This window comes from Tachyglossus aculeatus, chromosome 1, assembly GCF_015852505.1.
Source record: "Tachyglossus aculeatus isolate mTacAcu1 chromosome 1, mTacAcu1.pri, whole genome shotgun sequence".
NCBI classification, from domain to species: domain Eukaryota; kingdom Metazoa; phylum Chordata; class Mammalia; order Monotremata; family Tachyglossidae; genus Tachyglossus; species Tachyglossus aculeatus.
In genome coordinates, this window is record NC_052066.1 from 3,594,411 (window position 1) to 3,616,783 (window position 22,373).

Here is a 22,373-nt window from a genome sequence, read left to right on the forward strand (position 1 = left end):
GAGGAGTTGGAATTTGATGATGATGATGATGATGGCATTTATTAAGCACTTACTATGTGCAAAGCACTGTTCTAAGCGCTGAGGAGGTTACAAGGTGATGAGGTTGTCCCATGGGGGGCTCACAGTCTTAATCCCCATTTTCCAGATGAGGGAACTGAGGCCCAGAGAAGTGAAGTGACTTGCCCAGTCACACAGCTGACAAATGGCAGAAGCGGGATTTGAACCCATGACTTCTGACTCCAAAGCCCGGGCTCCTTCCATTGGCCCACTCTGCTTCTCTAGACTGTGGGCTCATTGTGGGCAGGGATTGTCGCTCTTTATTGCTGTATCGTAGTTTCCCAAGTGCTTAGTACAGTGCTCTGCACACAGGAAGCACTCAATAAATACGATTGAATGAATGAATGAATGAATGAACTGGAGGAGTTGGAATTTGATGATGATGATGATGATGGCATTTATTAAGCACTTACTATGTGCAAAGCACTGTTCTAAGCGCTGAGGAGGTTACAAGGTGATGAGGTTGTCCCATGGGGGGCTCACAGTCTTAATCCCCATTTTCCAGATGAGGGAACTGAGGCCCAGAGAAGTGAAGTGACTTGCCCAGTCACACAGCTGACAAATGGCAGAAGCGGGATTTGAACCCATGACTTCTGACTCCAAAGCCCGGGCTCCTTCCATTGGCCCACTCTGCTTCTCTAGACTGTGGGCTCATTGTGGGCAGGGATTGTCGCTCTTTATTGCTGTATCGTAGTTTCCCAAGTGCTTAGTACAGTGCTCTGCACACAGGAAGCGCTCAATAAATACGATTGAATGAATGAATGAACGAACTGGAGGAGTTGGAATTTGACGATGATGATGATGGGATTTATTAAGCGCTTACTATGTGCAAAGCACTGTTCTAAGCGCTGGGGGGGGGAATACAAGGTGATCAGGTTGTCCCACGGGGGGCTCACAGTCTTAATCCCCATTTTCCAGATGAGGGAACTGAGGCCCAGAGAAGTGAAGTGACTTGCCCAGAGTCACACAGTTGACAAGTGGTTAAGGGAAGCAGCGTGGCTCAATGGAAAGAGCCCGGGCTTTGGAATCAGAGGTCATGGGTTCGAATCTGGGCTCCGCCACATGTCTGTCGTGTGACCTTGGGCAGGTCACTTCACTTCTCTGAGCCTCAGTTCCCTCATCTGTAAAATGGGGATTAAGACTGTGAGCCCCACGTGGGACAACCTGATCACCTCGTATTCCCCCCCCCAGCGCTTAGAACAGTGCTTTGCACATAGTAAGCGCTTAATAAATCCCATCATTATTATTATTAAGGGGCAGAGTCGGGATTTGAACCCATGACCTCCGACTCCAAAGCCACTGAGCTCTTTCCACTGAGCCACGCTGCTTCTCTAGACTGCGAGCTCATTGGGGGCAGGGATCGTCACTCTTTATTGCTGCATCGTAGTTTCCCAAGCGCTTAGTACAGTGCTCTGCACACGGGAAGCGCTCAATAAGTACGATTGGATGGATGAATGAATGACTGGTTTCAGTCCCGGCGGGAAATGAAGGTGACAGGAGCCTTACTCCACTTGCGGGGGGGCGTTTATTCAATGCCCAGCCAGGCCTTGGGGTACAGGGGGCTGTTGGATGTGGTGGGGGGGAAGGTAGGACACACACACACACACCACACAACCACCACACACTCCACACACTTCACACACCCACCACACACTCCACACAACCACCACACACTCCACACACACTTCACACTCACCTATAAGTGCTCCCATTACACACACGTGTACACTCTATGCTCGCCCGTATATTGTCCCCCTACACAAACACACACACACATTCATTCAATCGTATTTATTGAGCGCTTACTCTGTGCAGAGCACTGTACTAAGCGCTTGGGAAGTCACACACTGCCCCACGTGCATCCACACTGCCACCCGAAACACACTCCCTTATCCACATCCACACAGACGCACAACCCCGTCACTCACATCTGCACAAGACACAACCCCGTCGCCCTCACAAGCGCAAATACACACCCGCACTCGGACGCACAATCAACCCCATCACACTCACCCCCCCACACAACCCCATCACACACAAGAGCACAAACAACCCAAATCACACTCACCGTGACACACAAACCCATCACACTCACACACACACAAAACCCCATACACACATTCATTCCTTCATTCAAATGTCTTTATTGAGCGCTTACTGTGTGCAGAGCACTGTACTAAGCGCTTGGGAAGTACAAGTCGGCAACATAGAGAGACGGTCCCTACCAAACAACTGGCTCACAGTCTAGAAGGGGGAGACAGCACACATACAACCTCATCACAGTCACACAGACACACACAACTCCATCACACTCACCCCCACACACAACTCTATCACACTCACACACACACAACCCCATCACACTCGCCCCTACACACAACCCCATCACACTCACACACACACACACAACCCCATCACACACACACACACAACCCCATCACACTCACACACACACCTCATCACACTCACACACACACAACCCCACCACACTCTCACACACACACAACCCCACCACACTCACACACACAACCCCATCACACTCACACACACAACCCCATCACACACACACAACCCCATCACACACACACACACCTCATCACACTCACACACACGCAACCCCACCACACTCTCACACACACGCAACCCCACCACACTCACACACACAACCCCATCACACTCACCCCCCACACAACCCCATCACACTCACACACACAACCCCATCACACTCACCCACACACACAACCCCATCCCTCTCACCCCTCCACCCCATCCCACTCACACACACAACCCCATCACACTCACCCAAACACACAACCCCATCCCACTCACCCCTCCACCCCATCCAACTCACACACACAACCCCATCCCACTCACACACACAGCCCCATCACACTCACCCCCCCCACAACCCCATCACACTCACACAGAACCCCATCACACTCACCACCCCCACACAACCCCATCACACACAGGTGCACACACAACCCCAACCCACTCACCCCCACACACAGCCCCATCCCACTCACCCCCACACAATCCCATCACACACAGGTGCATACACAACCTCATCACACTCACCCCCACACACACAATCCCCTCACACTCATCCCCCCCCACACAACCCAAGCACACTCACCCACATCTCTTAACTTCTCTGGGCCTCAGTGACCTCATCTGTCAAATGGGGATGAAGACTGTGAGCCCCCCATGGGACAACCTGATCACCTTGTATCCTCCCCAGCGCTTAGAACAGTGCTTGGCACATAGTAAGCGCTTAACAAATGCCAACATCATCATCACCCCCCCCTCCACACACACAACCCCATCACACTCACTCACAAGCACAACCCCATCACACTCACTCCCACACACAACCTCATCACATTCACACAATCCCATCACACTCACCCCCCCCACAATACACACACACACACACACACACACACACACACACACACACACACACACACACACACACACACACAGAGCCTGGACCGTCGGCGGCTCTGTGAGGGCGGGGCCAGGGGCATGACGCAATCACCAACGGGGGCGTGGCCATGATTTAGGGGGCGGGATCATCGCAGGATCAGGGGGCGTGGCCGTGGCAGGGCGCGGCCGGCGATTGGCCCACCGCCGGAGGGGGCGTGGCCATAGGGGGCGTGGTCAGGATGGAGGGGCGGGGCCTGGGTGTGCGCCTGCGCGTCAGGAGCAGATGACCGAGGCGTCCTCGTCATGGTTGCAGTTGTGTTCTCCCCACGGCCGCTTGGGGCAGTCGAAGATGGTGAGCTCCGTGCCCTTGCACTGCACGTTGTCCAGCCAGATGCTGCCCGTGCCTGCGACCGGACGGGGGCGCTGTCACACACCCACTGCCTCCCAGCCTCCCAGCCTCCACCGGCTTCCACCAGCCTCCACCATCCCCAACGAGCCTCCACCGAGCCCCACCAGCCTCCACTAGGCTCCACCACCCACAACGAGCCTCCACCAGCCTCTACCCTCTCTATCGAGCCTCCACCGGCTTCCACCAGCCTCCACCATCCCCAACGAGCCTCCACCGAGCCCGACCAGACTCCACCGTCCCCAACGAGCCTCCACCAGCCTCTACCATCTCCAACGAGCCTCCACCGGCTTCCACCAGCCTCCACCATCCCCAACGAGTCTCCACCGGCTTCCACCAGCCTCCACCACCCCCAACGAGCCTCCACCGAGCTCCACCAGACTCCACCAACCACAACGAACCTCCACTAGCTTCCACCAGCCTCCACCATCGAGCCCCACCAGACTCCACCACCCCCAACGAGCCTCCACCAGCCTCTACCATCTCCATTGAGCCTCCACCGGCTTCCACCAGCCTCCACCGGCTTCCACCAGCCTCCACCGGCTTCCACCAGCCTCCACCATCCCCAGCGAGCCTCCACCGAGCCCCACCAGACTCCACCACCCCCAACGAGCCTCCACCAGCCCCCACCATCTCCAACGAGCCTCCACCAGCTTCCACCAGCCTCCACCATTCCCAACGAGTCTCCACCGAGCCCCACCAGGCTCCACCACCCCTAACGAACCTCCACCAGTCTCTACCATCCCAAACGAGCCTCCACCAGCCTCCACCATCCCCAAGGAGCCTCCACCAGCCTCCACCATCCCCAAGGAGCCTCCACCAGTTTCCACCAGCCTCCACCATCCCCAACGAGCCTCCACTGTCCCCAACAAGCCTCCACCATCCCAAACGAACCTCCACCAGCCTCCACCATCCCCAGGGAGCCTCCACCAGCCTCCACCCTTCCCAACGAGTCTCCACCAGCCTCCACCGTCCCCCTCCACCGTCCCCAACGAGGCTCCACCAGCCTCCACCGTTCCCCTCCACCGTCCCCAACGAGCCTCCACCAGCCTCCACCGTCCCCCTCCACCGTCCCCAACGAGCCTCCACTGGCCTCCACCGGCCTCCACCGTTCCCAACGAGCCTCCACCATCCCCAACGAGCCTCCACAAGCCTCTACCATCCCCAAGGAGCCTCCACAAGATTCCACCAGCCTCCACGCTCCCCAACGAGACTCCACCAGCTTCCACGCTCCCCAACGAGCCTCCACCAGCCTCCACCGTCCCCATCGAGCCTCCACCAGCCTCCACCGTCCCCATCGAGCCTCCACCAGCCTCCACCATCCCCAGCGAGCCTCCACCACCGTCCCCAAGGAGCCTCCACCATCCCCAAGGAGCCTCCACCAGCCTCCACCGTCCCCAACGAGCCTCCACTAGCCTCCACTGTCCCCAAGGAGCCTCCACCAGCTTCCACCCGCCTCCATCCTCCCCAACGAGCCTCCACCATCCACCAGCCTCCACCATCCCCAAGGAGCCTCCACCAGCTTCCACCAGCCTACACTACCCCAACGAGCCTCCACCAGCCTCTACTGTCCCCAACGAGCCTCCACCACCCTTCACCAGGCTCCACCGTCCCCAACGAGCCTCCATCAGCTTCCACCAGCCTCCACCCTCCCCAACGAGCCTCCACCACCCACCAGCCTCCACCATCTCAAACGAGCCTCCACCAGCCTCCACCATCCCCAGGAGCCTCCACCAGCTTCCACTATCCCCAACGAGTCTTCACCAACCTCCACCGTCCCCAACGAGCCTCCACCACCCTCCACCATCTCCAACGAGCCTCCACCAGCCCGAGCGAATATCTCAACCAGCCCCAGCAAGCCTCCACCGAGCCCGAGTGATTCTCCCAGCCTCCACCAGTCTCTCAGTCCCAGCGAGGCTTCACCGAGCCCCAGCAAGTCCCCCACCCTCCACCAGCCTCCATCAGTCCCAGCGAGCCTCCACCGTGCCCCAGCAAGCCCCCCAGCCTCCATCAGTCCCAGCGAGCCCTCCAGCCTCCACTATCCCCAATGAGCCTCCACCAGCCCCAGCGAGCCTCCACCAGCTCCAGTGAACCCCTCCATCAGTCCCAGCGAGCCTCCTCCAGCCTCCCGCGAGCCCCCAACCAGCTCCAGCAAACCCATCTACCAGCCCCAGTCAGCTTCCGCCAGCCTCCACCAGCCTCCACCATCCCCAACGAGCCCCCACCAGCTCCAGTGAACCTCTCCACTAGCCCCAGTCAGCCTCCACCAGCCTCTACCGAGCCCCAGAGAACCCATCACCAGCCTCCACCGAGCCCCAGTCAGCCTCCACCAAGCCCCAGTCAGCCTCCACCAGCCTCCACCATCCCCCCAAGCCCCCACCAGTTCCAATGAGCCTCACCACCAGTCCCGGCGAGCCTCCACCAGCCTCCACCGAGCCCCAGTCAGCCTCCACTAGCCCCAGTGAGCCACCACCAGCCTCCACCATCCCCCCAAATCCCCCCCAGCTCCAGTGAACCTCTCCACCAGCCCCAGCGAGCCTCCACCAGCCTTTACCGAGCTCCAGAGAATCCATCCACCAACCTTCACCGAGCCCCAGTCAGCCTCCACCTCTCCACCAGCCCCAGTCAGCCTCCACCAGCCTCTACTGAGCCCCAGTGAACCCATTCGCCAGCCTCCACCGAGACCCAGTCAGCCTCCACTAGCCCCAGCGAGCCTCCACCAGCCTCCATCATCCCCCCACATGTCCCCACCAGCTCCAGTGAACCCCTCCACCAGCCCCAGCAAATCCATCCACCAGCCTCCACCGAGCCCCAGTGAGCCTCCACCAGCTTCCACCCCCCAAAGTCCCCACCACCTCCAGTGAACCTCTCCACCAGCCCCAGCGAGCATCCACCAGCCTCTACCGAGCCCCAGCAAACCAATCCACCAGCCTCCACTCAGCCCGTCAGCCTCCACCAGCTTCCGTCAGCCTCCACCATCCCCTCAAGTCCCCACCAGCTCCAGTGAACCTCTCCAGCAGCCCCAGCGAGCCCCCACCAGCCTCTACCGAGTCCCAATGAACCCATCCACCAGCCTCCACGAGCCCCAGTCAGCCTCCAGCAGCCCCAGCGAGCCTCCACCAGCCTCTACTGAGCCCCAGAAAACCTATCCACCAGCTCCACCGAGCCCGTCAGCCTCCACCATCCCACCAACTCCAGTGAACCTCTCCACCAGCCCCAGCGAGCCTCCACCAGCCTCTACCGAGTCCCAATGAACCCATCCACCAGCCTCCACGAGCCCCAGTCAGCCTCCAGCAGCTCCAGCGAGCCTCCACCAGCCTCTACCGAGTCCCAGTGAACCCCTCCACCAGCCCCAGTCAGCCTTCACCAGCCTCCACCAGCCCCAGCGAGCCTCCACCAGCCTCCACCATCCCCCCAAGTCCCCACCAACTCCAGTGAACCTCTCCAGCAGCCCCAGCGAGCCCCCACCAGCCTCTACCGAGTCCCAGTGAACCCAATCACCAGCCTCCACGAGCCCCAGTCAGCCTCCAGCAGCCCCAGCGAGCCTCCACCAGCCTCCACCATCCCCCCAAGTCCCCACCAACTCCAGTGAACCTCTCCAGCAGCCCCAGCGAGCCCCCACCAGCCTCTACCGAGTCCCAGTGAACCCATCCACCAGCCTCCACGAGCCCCAGTCAGCCTCCAGCAGCCCCAGCGAGCCTCCACCAGCCTCTACCGAGTCCCAGCGAACCCCTCCACCAGCCCCAGTCAGCCTTCACCAGCCTCCACCAGCCCCAGCGAGCCTCCACCAGCCTCCACCATCCCCCCAAGCCCCCACCAGCTCCAGTGAACCTCTCCACCAGCCCCAGTGAGCCTCCACCAGCCTCTACCGAGCCCCAGAGAACCCATCCACCAGCCTCCACCAGCCCCAGTCAGCCTCCACCATCCCCCCAAGCCCTCACCAGTTCCAGTGAACCTCTCCACCAGTCCCAGCGATCCTCCACCAGCCTCCACCAGCCCCAGTCAGCCTCCACCAGCCCCAGCGAGCCTCCGCCAGCCCCAGCGAGCCTCCACCAGCCCCAGCAAAACTCCCCCAGCCCTAGCAAACCTCTAGCAGCCCCAGTCAGCCTCCCTCCAGCCCCACTGAGCCTCCACCCGTCTCCCCCAGCCCCCAAATTATCCAGCGAGCCTCCACCAGCCTGAGCATGCCCCTGCAAGCCCCCAGTAGAGCAGAGTGCTGTATTAGCTGCCTGCTTGTGCAAAGCCCTGTCCTGGGCACTTACGATAATAATGATGGTATTTGTTGAGCTCTTACTATGTGCCAAGCACTGTAATAATAATAATAATAATAATGTTGGCATTTGTTAAGCGCTTACCATGTGCAGAGCACTGTTCTAAGCGCTGGGTGGGGGGGGGATACAAGCTGATCAAGTTGTCCCACGGGGGGCTCCCAGTCTTAATTCCCATTTTACAGATGAGGGAGCTGAGGCGCAGAGAAGTGAAGTGACTTGCCCAAGGTCACACAGCAGACAGGTGGCGGAGCTGGGATTCGAACCCACGACCTCTGACTCCAAAGCCCGGGCTCTCTCCACTGAGCCACGCTGCTTCTCATAAGCTTCTCACGCTGCTGTACTGAGCACTGGGGTGGATATAAGCAATTCGGGTCGGACACAGTCCCTGTCCCATATGGGGCTCACAAGTCTCCATCCCCATTTCCTTGTCCTTCTCAAGCGCTTAGTACAGTGCTCTGCACACAGTAAGCGCTCAATAAATACGATTGATTGAATGAATCAGACTTTTAGACTGTGAGCCCACTGTTGGGTAGGGACTGTCTCTCTATGTTGCCAATTTGTACTTCCCAAGCGCTTAGTACAGTGCTCTGCACATAGTAAGCGCTCAATAAATACGATTGAGGATGATGAATGAATGAATGAATTTTCCAGATGAGGGAACTGAGGCCCGGTGAAGTGACTTGTCCAAGGTCACACAGCGGGCAAACGGGTGCAGGCGAGAAGCAGCGTGGCTTAGTGGAAAGAGCCCGGGCTTGGGAGTCAGAGGTTGTGGGTTCTAATCCTAGCTCTGCCACTTCTCAGCTGTGTGACTTTGAGCAAGTCACTTTACTTTTCTGGGCCTCAGTGGCCTCATCTGTAAAATGGGGATTAAGATGGTGAGCCCCACGTGGGACAAGCTTATCACCTTGTATGTGCCCCAGCGCTTAGAACAGTGCTTGGCACATAGTAAGCGCTTAACAAATACCAGCATTATTATTTATTTATTAGAAAGTAGTGGAGCCGGGATTAGAACCTATGGCTTTCTGACTCCGAAGCCCGGGCTCTATCCACAATGCCATCTTGCTTCTCTAATTGTGGTATAATAATAATAATAGCATTTATTAAGCGCTTACTATATGCAAAGCACTGTTCTAAGCGCTGGGGAGGTTACAAGGTGATCAGGTTGTCCCACAGGGGCTCACAGTCTTCACCCCCATTTTACAGATGAGGGAGCTGAGGCACAGAGAAGTTAAGTGACTTGCCCGAAGTCACACAGCTGACATTTAAGTGCTTACTATGTGTCAGACACTGTACTAAGCACTTGGGCGGATACAAGCAAATCGGGTTGGACGCAGTCCCATGTGGGGCTCACAGTCTCAATAATAATAATAATAATAATGGCATTTATTAAGCGCTTACTATGTACAAAGCACCGTTCTGAGCGCTGGGGAGGTTACAGGGTGATCAGGTTGTCCCACGGGGGTTCACCGTCTTAATCCCCATTTTACAGATGGGGAAGCAGCGGGGCTCAGTGGAAAAAGCCTGGGCTTTGGAATCAGAGGTCATGGGTTCGAATCCCAGCTCCGCCACTTGTCAGCTGGGTGACTTTGGGCAAATCACTTAACTTCTCTGGGCCTCAGTTACCTCATCTGTAAAATGGGGATTAAGACTGTAAGCCCCCCGGGGGACAACCTGATCACCTTGTAACTTCCCCAGCGCTTACAACAGTGCTTTGCATATAGTAAGCGCTTAATAAATGCCATCATTATTATTATTATTACAGATGAGGTAACTGAGGCCCAGAGAAGTGAAGTGACTTGCCCAGTCACACAGCTGACAAGTGGCAGAGCTGGGATTTGAACCCATGACCTCTGACTCCAAAGCCCGGGCTCTTTCCACTGAGCCACGCTGCTTCTCTCAATCCTCATTTTACAGAGGAGGCCCAGAGAAGTGAAGTGATTTGCCCTAGGCCACACAGCAGACAAGTGGTGGGGACAGGATTAGAACCCATGACCTTCTGAATTCCAGGCCCGGGCTGTAGCCACTACACCAGGCTGCTATATTAGTTGCTCGCTGTGCTGGGCACCTACTTTGTGCAGAACACTTTGCCAAGTCCCTAGTGTGTGTGGAGCCCTGACCGGGTGTTTGGGAGTATGTGTGACTTTGGGCAAATCACTTCACTTCTCTGTGCCTCAGTTTCCTCATCTGTAAAATGGGGAATAAGACTGTGAGCCCCCTGTGGGACAACCTGATCACCTTGTAACCTCCCCAACGCTTAGAACAGTGCTTTGCACATAGTAAGCGCTTATCATCATCATCATCAATCGTATTTATTGAGCGCTTACTGTGTGCAGAGCACTGTACTAAGCACTTGGGAAGTACAAGTTGGCAACATATACGGTCCCTACCCACCAGTGGGCTCACAGTCTAAAAGGGGGAGACGGAGAACAAAACCTAACATACTAACAAAATAAAATAAATAGAATAGATAGGTACAAGTAAAATAAATAAATAAATAAATAAATAGAGTAGTAAAATAAATAAGTAAATAGAGTAGTAAAATAAATAGAGTAGTAAAATAAATAGAGTAGTAAAATAGATAGAGTAGTAAAATAGAGTAGTAAAATAGAGTAATAAATGCTATTATTATTATTATTATTATTATTAGGAGAAAGATAGAGGAACCATTGGAAGAAATTTCTATGCTTGAGGAACCTAGGTTTAACAGACTTCTCAGAGGGGCAAAGGACAATATTGGAAAGAACTTCCACCCCTTTTATAACTGCCGGATAATAATAATAATGGCATTTATTAAGCACTGACTATGTGCAAAGCACTGTTCTAAGCGCTGGGGAGGTTACAAGGTGATCAGGTTGTGCCATGGGGGGCTCACAGTCTTCATCCCCATTTTACAGATGAGGTAACCGAGGCCCAGAGAAGTGAAGTGACTTGCCCACAGTCACACAGCTGACAAGTGGCAGAGCTGGGATTTGAACCCATGACCTCTGACTCCAAAGCCCGGGCTCTTTCCACTGAGCCACGCTGCTCCTCTCATCACTGCTTGCCCCTCCTTCAAAGCCCTCCTGTAATCACACCTCCTCCAAGAGGTCTTCCCTGACTAACATTTCATCTCTCCACCCCCTTCTCTCTCTCCCTTGTGCGTCGTCTATGTACTCGGGTTCATCATCATCATCAATCGTATTTATTGAGCGCTTACTATGTGCAGAGCACTGTACTAAGCGCTTGGGAAGTACAAATTGGCAACATGTAGAGACAGTCCCTACCCAACAGTGGGCTCACAGTCTAAAAGGAGGAGACAGAGAACAAAACCAAACATACTAACAAAATAAAATAAATAGGATAGATATGTACAGAAACCGCCCTCTCAGAGGTCACTAATAATCGCCTTCTTGTCCAACGGCCTCTACTTTATCCTCATCATTATCATCATCATCAATCGTATTTATTGAGTGCTTACTATGTGCAGAGCACTGTACTAAGCGCTTGGGAAGTACAAATTGGCAACATATAGAGACAGTCCCTACCCAACAGTGGGCTCACAGTCTCTCAGCTGCCTTCAAGCGCTTAGTATTCATTCATTTAATCGTATTTATTGAGCGCTTACTGTGTGCAGAGCACTGTACTAAGCACTTGGGAAGCAGTGTGGCTCAGTGGAAAAGAGCCCGGGCTTTGGAGTCAGAGGTCATGGGTTCAAATCCCGGCTCCGCCAATTGTCAGCTGTGTGACTTTGGGCAAGTCACTTCACTTCTCTGGGCCTCAGTTCCCTCATCTGTCAAATGGGGATTGAAACTGTGAGCCCCAAGTGGGACAACCTGATCACCTTGTGTCCTCCCCAGCGCTTAGAACAGTGCTTTGCACATAGTAAGTGCTTAACAAATGCCATCATTACAAGTTGGCAACATATAGAGACGGTCCCTACCCAACAACGGGCTCACAGTCTAGTACAGTGCTCTGCGTACAGTTAGACTGTGAGCCCACTGTTGGGTAGGGACTGTCTCTATGTGATGCCAATTTGTACTTCCCAAGCGCTTAGTACAGTGCTCTGCACATAGTAAGCGCTCAATAAATACGATTGATTGATTGATTAATAACAATAATAATAATAATGGCATTTATTAAGGGCTTACTATGTGCAAAGCCCTGTTCTAAGATCTGGGGAGGTTACAAGGTGATCAGGTTGTCCCACATGGGGCTCACAGTCTTAATCCCCATTTGACAGATGAGGGAACTGAGGCCCAGAGAAGTGAAGCGACTTGCCCAAAGTCACACAGCTCACAATTGGCGGAGCCGGGATTTGAACCCATGACCTCTGACTCCAAAGCCCGGGCTCTTTTCCACTGAGCCACGCTGCTTCTCAGTAAGCGCTCAATAAATATGATTGAATGAATGACACCGTGGACCCCCTCACTTCTCGAAATATTATCCACGGACACTGTCCTCTCCTGGTTCTCCTCCTATCTCTTTGGCCGCTCATTCTCAGTCCCCTTCGCGGGCTCCTCCTCTGCATCCCGGCTCCGCCACATGTCTGCTGTGTGATCTTGGGCAGGTCACTTAACTTCTCTGGGCCTCAGTTCCCTCATCTGTAAAATGGGGATTAAGACTGGGAGCCCCACGTGGGACAACCTGATCAGCCTGTATCCTCCCCAGTGCTTAGAACAGTGCTCTGTACTTAGTAAGCGCTTAACAAATGCCAATTATTATTATTATTATTATTATTATCCCACCCCCTAACTGTGGGAGCCCCCCACCTCCTCCAAGAGGCCTTCCCAGACTAAGCCCCACTTTTAATAATAATAATAACGGCATTTATTAAGTGCTTACTATGTGTTCTAAGCCCCACTTTTCACTTTTAGAGAAGCAGCGTGGCTCAGTGGAAAGAGCCTGGGCTTTGGAGTCAGAGGTGATGGGTTCAAACCTCGGCTCCGCCACTGTTAACTGTGTGACTTTGGGCTAGTCACTTGACTTCTCTGGGCCTCAGTTATCTCATCTGTAAAATGGGGATTAAGATTGTGAGCCCGGGCCTCCACCTCCCCACCATCCACGTCCACCTACGGCCAATGGCTGGAGGAACCATCCCTCCCTCACGTCCACCAGCCGGGGAGAGTAATTTACTTACATTGTGGCCTAGCGGGAAGAGCCCGGGCCTGGGACCTTGGGGAAGAGCCCACTGTGTGACCTTGGGCAAGTCATTTCCATCGATCAGTCCATCAGTGGAATTTATTGTGTGCAGGGCACTGTACTAAGTGCTTGGAAAAGTCCAATGCAACAGAGTTGGCGGGCGTTCTCCCCCTCCAGACTGTAAGCTCACTGTGGGTAGGGAATGTGTTTGTTTAGAGTTATCATCATCATCATCATCATCAATCGTATTTATTGAGCATTTACTATGTGCAGAGCACTGTACTAAGCGCTTGGGAAGCACAAATTGGCAACATATAGTGTAATAATAATGCTGATGGGATTTGTTAAGTGATTACTATGTGCCAAGCGCTGTTCCAAGAACTGGGGGAGATACAAGGTAATCAGGCTGTCCCAGGTGGGGCTCGCAGTCTTAATCCGCATTTTACAGATGAGGTCACTGAGGTACAGAGAAGTTAAGCGACTTGCCCAAAGTCACAGAGCTGACAAGTGATGGAGCTGGAATTCGAACCCATGACCTCTGACTCCCAAGCCCCGGCTCTTTCCACTAAGCCATGCTGCTTCTCTCAAGTGCTTAGTACAGTGCTCTGCATACAGTAAGTGCTCAATAATAATAATGATGGCATTTATTAAGTGCTTACTATGTGCAAAGCACTGTTCTAAGCACTGGGGAGTTCACAAGGTGATCAGATTGTCCCATGGGGGGCTCACAGTTTTAATCCCCATTTTACAGATGAGGTAACTGAGGCCCAGAGAAGTGAAGTGACTTGCCCAAAGTCACACAGCTGACAATTGGCAGAGCTGGGATTTGAACCCATGACCTCTGACTCCAAAGCCCATGCTCTTTCCACTGAGCCACACTGCTTCTCTCAAGTGCTTAGTACAGTGGTGTGCATACAGTAAGTGCTCAATAATAATAATAAAAATAATGATGGCATTTATTAAGCGCTTACTATATGCTAAGCACTGTTCTAAGTGCTGGGGAGGTTACAAGGTGATCAGCTTGTCCCTTGGGGGGCTCACAGTCTTCATCTCCATTTTACAGATGAGGTCACTGAGGCACAGAGAAGTTAAGTGACTAGCCCAAAGTCCCACAGCTGACAATTGACAGCACCTGTATATATGTGTATATGTTTGTACATATTTATTACTCTATTTATTTATTTATTTTACTTGTACATATCTATTCTATTTATTTTATTTTGTTAATATGTTTGGTTTTGTTCTCTGTCTCCCCCTTTGAGACTGTGAGCCCACTGTTGGGTAGGGACTGTCTCTAAATGTTGCCAACTTGGACTTCCCAAGCGCTTAGTCCAGTGCTCTGCACACAGTAAGCGCTCAATAAATACGATTGATTGATTGATTGATTGGTGGAGCCGGAATTTGAACCCATTACCTTAATCAATCAATCAATCATATTTATTGAGCGCTTACTAGGTGCAGAGCACTGTACTAAGCGCTTACCTCTGACTCCAAAGCCCAGGCTCTTTCCACTGAGCCACGCTGCTTCTCAATAAATATGATCGAATGAACACGTTCCCTGCCCACAACGAGCTTACGGTCTAGAGTGGGAGAGAGACCTCAATATAAATGAATGACTTTTAGACTGTAAGCCCACTCTTTTAGACTGTGAGACTGTGAGACTGTGACTCTTTGAGACTGTGAGCCCACTGTTGGGTAGGGACTGTCTCTAGGTGTTGCCAACTTGGACTTCCCAAGCGCTTAGTCCGGTGCTCTGCACACAGTAAGCGCTCAATAAATACGATCGATTGATTGATTGACTTAAATATAGAATTTATGGATATGCGCAGGCCTCAGTTTCCTGCTGTGCAAAATGGGGATGAGATTACTGTTCATCATCGTCATCAATCGTCTTTATTGAGCGCTGACTGTGTGCAGAGCACTGGACTAAGCGCTTGGGAAGTACAAATTGGCAACATCTAGAGACAGTCCCTACCCAACAGTGGGCTCACAGTCTAGTCTGTTGTCCCTCCTCCTTGGCCTGTGAGCCCCATGTGGGGCAGGGACGGTGTCTGACCTGATCCTGCATCCCTCTCAGCGTTCAGTACAGCACTCAGCACCTCGCCCAGTGTCCCCGCTGCCCCGCGGTCACCCCCGGCCGCCCCTCTCACCGGTGCTGGGCCGGCCGACGGTTCCCTTGCTGTAGCCCAGCATGCGACAGAAGACCCTGGCGTCCACGGTCTCCCAGTCGTCGTCGCAGATGGTCCCCCAGATGCCCTGGTACTGGATCTCCGCGCGGCCTTCCCTCCCTCCGCCCGCGATCCGGACGCCGAGGCCCGAGGACCCTGTGGGATGGTGGGCAGGTGAGGGTGGTGGTATTAATAATAAGAAGCAGCACGGTTCAGTGGAAAGAGCACGGGTTTGGGAGTCATCAATCGTATTGATTGAGCGCTTACTGTGTGCAGAGCACTGGACTAAGCGCTTGGGACGTCCAAGTTGGCAACATCTAGAGACGGCCCCGACCCAACAGTGGGTTCACAGTCTAAAAAGGGGAGACAGAGAACAAAACCAAACATACTAACAAAATAAATAGAAGAGATATGTCTCCCCCTTTTAGACTGTGAGCCCACTGTTGGGTAGGGACTGTCTCTATATGTTGCCAATTTGTACTTCCCAAGCACTTAGTACAGTGCTCTGCACATAGTAAGCGCTCAATAAATACGATTGATGATGATGATGTACAAGTAAGATAAATAAATGGAGTCAGAGGTCATGGGTTCAAATTCCCAGCTCCGCCAATTGTCCGCTGTGTGACTTTGGGCAAGTCACTTCTCTGTGCTTCAGTTCCCTCAACTGTAAAATGGGGGTGAAGACTGCGAGCCCCCCGTGGGACAACCTGATCACCTTCAACCTCCCCAGTGCTTAGAACAGTGCTTTGCACAAAGTAAGCGCTTAACAAGTGCCATTATTATTATTAGAACAGTGCTTTGCACATAGTAAGCGCTTAATAAATGCCATTATTATTATTATTATAAATAATGATGACATTTGTTAAGTGCTTACCATGTGCAAAGCACTGTTCTAAGAACTGGGGGAGATACAAGGTCATCAGGTTGCCCAGGTGGGGCTCTCAGTCTTCATCCCCATTTTCCAGATGAGGGAGCTGAGGTCTAGAGAAGTGAAGTGACTTGTCCAAAGTCACACAGCTGACAATCAATCAATCAATCGTATTTATTGAGCGCTTACTGTGTGCAGAGCACTGTACTAAGCACTTTGGGAAGTCCAATTTGGCAACATATAGAGACAGTCCCTACCCAACAGTGGGCTCACAGTCTAAAACGGGGAGACAGAGAACAAAAGCAAACATACTAACAAAATAAAATAAATAGAACAGATATGGACAAGTAAAATAAATAAATAGAGTAATAAATATGTACAAACATATATATATATATATATATATATATATATACAGGTGCTGTGGGGAAGGGAAGGAGGTAAGGTGAGGGGGACGGGGGGGACAAGTGGCGGAGGCAGGATTTGAACCCATGACCTCTGACTCCCAAGCCCGGGCTCTTTCCACTGAGCCACGCTTCTTCTCTGGTCTTGGGCTGCGGGAGTGGAGGTAGGGCTGGGGATAATAATAATAATAATGATGGTATTTGTAAAGCGCTTACTGTGTGCAAAGCACTGTTCTAATAAATAGAACAGTTCTATTCTATTCAGAACTGTTCTAATAAAGCGCTTAATAAATGCCACTATTATTCTTCTTATTATTATTATTAATAACGATGGCATTTGTTAAGCGCTTACCGTGTGCAAAGCGCTGTTCTAAGAACTGGGGGAGATACGAGGTCATCAGGTGGTCCCATGTGGGGCTCACAGTCTTAATCCCCATTTTACAGATGAGGGAACTGAGGCACAGAGAGGTTGAGTGACTTGCCCAAGGTCACACAGCTGACAAGTGTGTGATGTCCCACGACCTATGACTCCAAAGCCCGGGCTCTTTCCACTGAGCCGCACTGCTTCTCTGCGTACGAGAGACAGGTGGGGAGAGTAGGGATGGGATTGGGGGTGTTGGGCGGGAAATGGGGAAGGGCTGGGGGTCTTGGGAGGGAGGGGGGCAGGGCTGGGGTCTCGAGCGGGGGTAGGGTTGGGGGCTTGGGGAACAGAAGGTTTCATACCTGGGGATCCAGAGGCCCCCTTGATCCCGGGCAGCCCTGGGGGTCCTGTGGAAGGGATGGGGAGAGACCACCGGTCCGAGCAGGAAGGTTTTTGTGTCACCTTTTGGGTCATCCTCACAACCCCCCACCCCCCGGCCCTGGGATGATGATGATGGCATTTGTAAAGCGCTTACTATATGCAAAGCACTGTTCTAAGCGCTGGGGAGCTTACAAGGTGATCAGGTTGTCCCACTTGGGGCTCACAGTCTTCATCCCCGTTTTACAGATGAGGTCACTGAGGCCCAGCGAAGTGAAGTGACTTGCCCAAAGTCCCACAGCTGACAATTGGCGGAGCTGGGACCCCAGCCCCGCACCCAAACCCGCAGCCTGGATGGAGGAAACAAATTCGGGGCCTGGAGTTCTAATCATCATCATCATCAATCGTATTTATTGAGCGCTTACTATGTGCAGAACACTGTACTAAGCGCTTGGGAAGTACAAACGGGCAACATATAGAGACAGTCCCTACCCAACAGTGGGCTCACGGTCTGATCCCAGTTCGGCCACGTGCCTGTTGTGTGACCTTGGACCTTGGATATGTTCTATTCTATTTATTTTATTTTGTTAGTATGTTTGGTTTTGTTCCCCCTTTTAGACTGTGAGCCCACTGTTGGGTAGGGACTGTCTCTATATGTTGCCAATTTGTACTTCCCAAGCGCTTAGTACAGTGCTCTGCACACAGTAAGCGCTCAATAAATGTGATTGATGATGATGATGATGATATGTTGCCAACTTGGACTTCCCAAGCGCTTAGTACAGTGCTCTGCACAAAGTAAGTGCTCAATAAATACGATTGATTGATTGATATCTTTTAGACTGTGAGCCCACTGTTGGGTAGGGACTGTATATGTTGCCAACTTGTACTTCTCAAGCGCTTAGTACAGTGCTCTGCACACAGTAAGCGTTCAATAAATACGATTGATTGATTGATGTCTTTTAGACTGTGAGCCCACTGTTGGGTAGGGACTGTCTCTATATGTTGCCAACTTGGACTTCCCAAGCGCTTAGTACAGTGCTCTCCACACAGTAAGTGCTCAATAAATACGATTGACCGATGTCACTTCACATAATAATAGTAATAATAATGATGGTATGTTAATAATCATAATAATGGCATTTATTAAGCGCTTACTATGTGCAGAGCAGTGTTCTAAGTGCTGGGGAGGTTACAAGGTGATCAGGTTGTCCCACGGGGGGCTCACAGTTTTAATCCCCATTTTACAGATGAGGGAACTGAGGTATAATCAATCAATCAATCAATCGTATTTATTGAGCGCTTACTGTGTGCAGAGCACTGTTCTAAGCACTAGGAAGGTTACAAGGTGATCAGGTTGTCCCACAGGAGGCTCACAGTTTTAATCCCCATTTTACAGATGAGGGAACTGAGGCCCAGAGAAGTTAAGTGACTTGCCCAGAGTCACACAGCTGACAGTTGGTGGAGTCGGAATTTGAACCCATGACCTCCGACTCCAAAGCCCGTGCTGTTTCCACTGAACCATGCTGCTTCTCCAATAATAGTAATAATGTTATTTGTTAATAATTATTATTATGGTACTTGTTAAGCTCTTACTATGTACCAAGCATTGTTCTAAGCGCTGGGGTAGATGCAAGTTAGGTTGAACACAATCCCTGCCCACTTAGGGTTCCCAGTCTTAATCTCCATTTTACAGATGAGGGAACTGAGGCCCAGAGAAGCGAACTGACTTTCCCAAGGTCACACAGCGTACATGTGGCGGAGCCGGGATTAGAACCCATGACCTTCTGACTCCCAAGCCTGTGCTCTGTCCACTAAGCCAGACTGCTTGCTGTGTGACCTTGGACATGTCACTTCACATAAGCCTTCCTAGACTGAGCCCCCTCCTTCCTCTCCCCATCCCCATTGGGTAGGGACCGTCTCTATATGTGGCCAACATGTACTTCCCAAGTGCTTAGTACAGTGCTCTGCACACAGTAAGCACTCAATAAATGCGATTGAATGAATGAATATGTTTGTACATAAATATTACTCTATTTTATTTGTACATATTTATTCTATTTATTTCATTTTGTTAGTATGTTTTGTTTTGTTGTCTGTCTCCCCCTTCTAGACTGTGAGCCCACTGTTGGGTAGGGACCGTCTCTATATGTGGCCCACTTGGACATCCCAAGCGCTTAGTACAGTGCTCTGCACACAGTAAGCGCTCAATAAATACAAATGAATGAATGAATGAATGAATCCCCCCCAGCCTACCTCCTTCCCCTCCCCACAGCACCTGTATATATGTTTGTACAGATTGATTACTCTATTTATTTTACTTGGACATATTTACTATTCTATTTATTTTATTTTGTTAATGATATGCATCTAGCTTTACTTCTATTTATTCCGATGACTTGACACCTGTCCACATGTTGTGTTTTGTTGTCCGTCTCCCCCTCCTAGACTGTGAGCCCGTTGTTGGGTAGGGACCATCTTTATATGTTGCCAACTTGTACTTCCCAAGCGCTTAGTCCAGTGCTCTGCACACAGTAAGCACTCAATAAATACGATTGAATGAATGAATGAATAATAATAATAATCGTACTATCTGTTAAAGCGCCTACCACTGTTCTAAATGCTGGGTTGGATATGAACAAATTGGGTTGGATACAGTCCCAGTCCCACGTGGAGCTTACACTATTAATCCCCATGTGACAGATGAGGAAACTGAGGCCCAGAGAAGTGAAGTAACTTGCCCAAAGTCACGACACGTGGCAGAGGCGGGATTAGATTTTGAGCCTTTTAGACTGTGAGCCCATTGTTGGGTAGGGACTGTCTCTATATGTTGCCAATTTGTACTTCCCAAGCGCTTAGTACAGTGCTCTGCACATAGTAAGTGCTCAATAAATACGTTTGATTGATTGATTAGAAGCCAGGTCCTTTTGACACCCAAGCTGGGACTCTAGCCCCTAGGCCATGCTGCTTCTTGTAATAATGATAATAATAATAATAATGATGGCATTTATTAAGCGCTTACTATGTGCAAAACACTATTCTAAGCGCTGGGGTGGTTACAAGGTGATCAGGTTGTCCCACAGGGGGCTCACAGTCTTAATCCCCATTTTACAGATGAGGTCACTGAGGCACAGAGAAGTTAAGTGGCTTGTCCAAAGTCACACAGCTGACCATTGGCAGAGCAGGGATTTGGAACCCATGACCTTTCAATCGTATTTCATTCAATCGTATTCAATCCGACTCCAAAGCCTGGGCTCTTCCCACTGAGCCACGCTTGTAGTTTTGTGGTCTTTGGTAAATGCTTACTGATGTCCATCACACTTCCTCCAAGAGGCTTTCATCATCAATCGTATTTATTGAGCGCTTACTATGTGCAGAGCACTGTACTAAGCGCTTTCTCTGACTAAGCCCTCGTTTCTCCTATTTGCGGTCCACTCGGCCTCCCTTCCAGCCTCTACTCTGCCTTCGCTCTGCTCCACTCTGCCTTCCCTCCAGCCTCCTTTCTGTTCTTCTCCATCCTCCCCTCCAGTCGCATCTCCAGCCTCCATTCTGTTCCACTCTGCCTCCCCTCTAGCTTCCTTTCAGTTCCACTCCATCCTCCCCTCCAGCCTTCGCTCTCCTTCATCATCAATCGTATTTATTGAGCGCTTACTGTGTGCAGAGCACTGTACTAAGCTCTTGGGAAGTCCAAGTTGGCAACATATAGAGACAGTCCCTACCCAACAGTGGGCTCACAGTCTAAAAGGGGGAGACAGAGAACAAAACCAAACATACTGACAAAATAAAATAAATAGAATAGATATGTACAAGTAAAATAAATAAATAGAGTAATAAATATGTACAAACATATATACATCTATACAGGTGCTGTGGGGAAGGGAAGGAGGTAAGATGGGGGGATGGAGAGGGGGACGAGGGGGAGAGGAAGGAAGGGACTCAGTCTCCTTCGCTCCATCTTCCCCCCCCAGCCTCCCCTTCAGCCTCTATTCTGCTCCACTCTGCCTCCCCTCCAGCCTCCGTTCTGCTCCGTTATTACTCTATTTATTCATTTATTTTATTTGTACATGTCTATTCTATTTATTTTATTTTGTTAATATGTTTTGTTTTGTTCTCTGTCCCCCCCTTCTAGACTGTGAGCCCACTGTTGGCTAGGGACCGTCTCTAGATGTTGCCAACTTGGACTTCCCAAGCGCTTAGTACAGTGCTCTGCACACAGTAAGCGCTCACTTAGAGAAGCAGCGTGGCTCAGTGGGAAGATCGCGGGCTTTGGAGTCAGAGGTCGTGGGTTCAAATCCCGGCTCCGCCACTTGTCAGCTGTGTGACTTTGGGCAAGTCACTTCACTTCTCTGCGGCCTCAGGTACCTCATCTGTAAAATGGGGATGAAGAATGTGAGGGCCCTGTGGGACAACCTGATCAACTTGTAACCTCCCCAGTGCTTAGAACAGTGCTTTGCACATAGTAAGCGCTTAATAAATGCCATTATTATTATTATTATTATTATTATTACTAAGACTGTGAGCGCCCTGTGGGACAACCTGATCACCTTGTAACCTCCCCAGTGCTTAGAACAGTGCTTTGCACATAGTAAGCGCTTAATAAATGCCATTATTATTATTATTATTACTAAGACTGTGAGCACCCTGTGGGACAACCTGATCACCTTGTAACCTCCCCAGTGCTTAGAACAGTGCTTTGCACATAGTAAGTGCTTAATAAATGCCATTATTATTATTATTATTATTATTAAGACTGTGAGCGCCCTGTGGGACAACCTGATCACCTTGTAACCTCCCCAGCGCTTAGAACAGTGCTTTGCACATAGTAAGCGCTTAATAAATGCCATAAAAAATAAATAAATACGATTGAGTGAATGAATGAATGAATGAATGCTCCACTCTGCCTCCCCTCCAGCATC

The 22,373-nt window shown here is 51.4% G+C and overlaps 1 protein-coding gene across 1 annotated transcript in view; it reads right to left on the reverse strand.

The window, feature by feature from the left end:
• Nucleotides 1-3,759: 3,759 nt before the first annotated feature.
• Nucleotides 3,760-22,373, reverse strand: part of MARCO (macrophage receptor with collagenous structure) — an 80,494-nt gene continuing 61,880 nt past the window's right edge. Inside the window, exons 10-12 of the mRNA XM_038746065.1 lie at nucleotides 17,445-17,489; nucleotides 15,432-15,605; nucleotides 3,760-3,890 (exon numbers count right to left, since the gene is read on the reverse strand). Coding sequence (XP_038601993.1) covers nucleotides 3,760-3,890; nucleotides 15,432-15,605; nucleotides 17,445-17,489 — 350 coding nt within the window. The remainder of the gene's footprint in view (nucleotides 3,891-15,431; nucleotides 15,606-17,444; nucleotides 17,490-22,373) is intronic.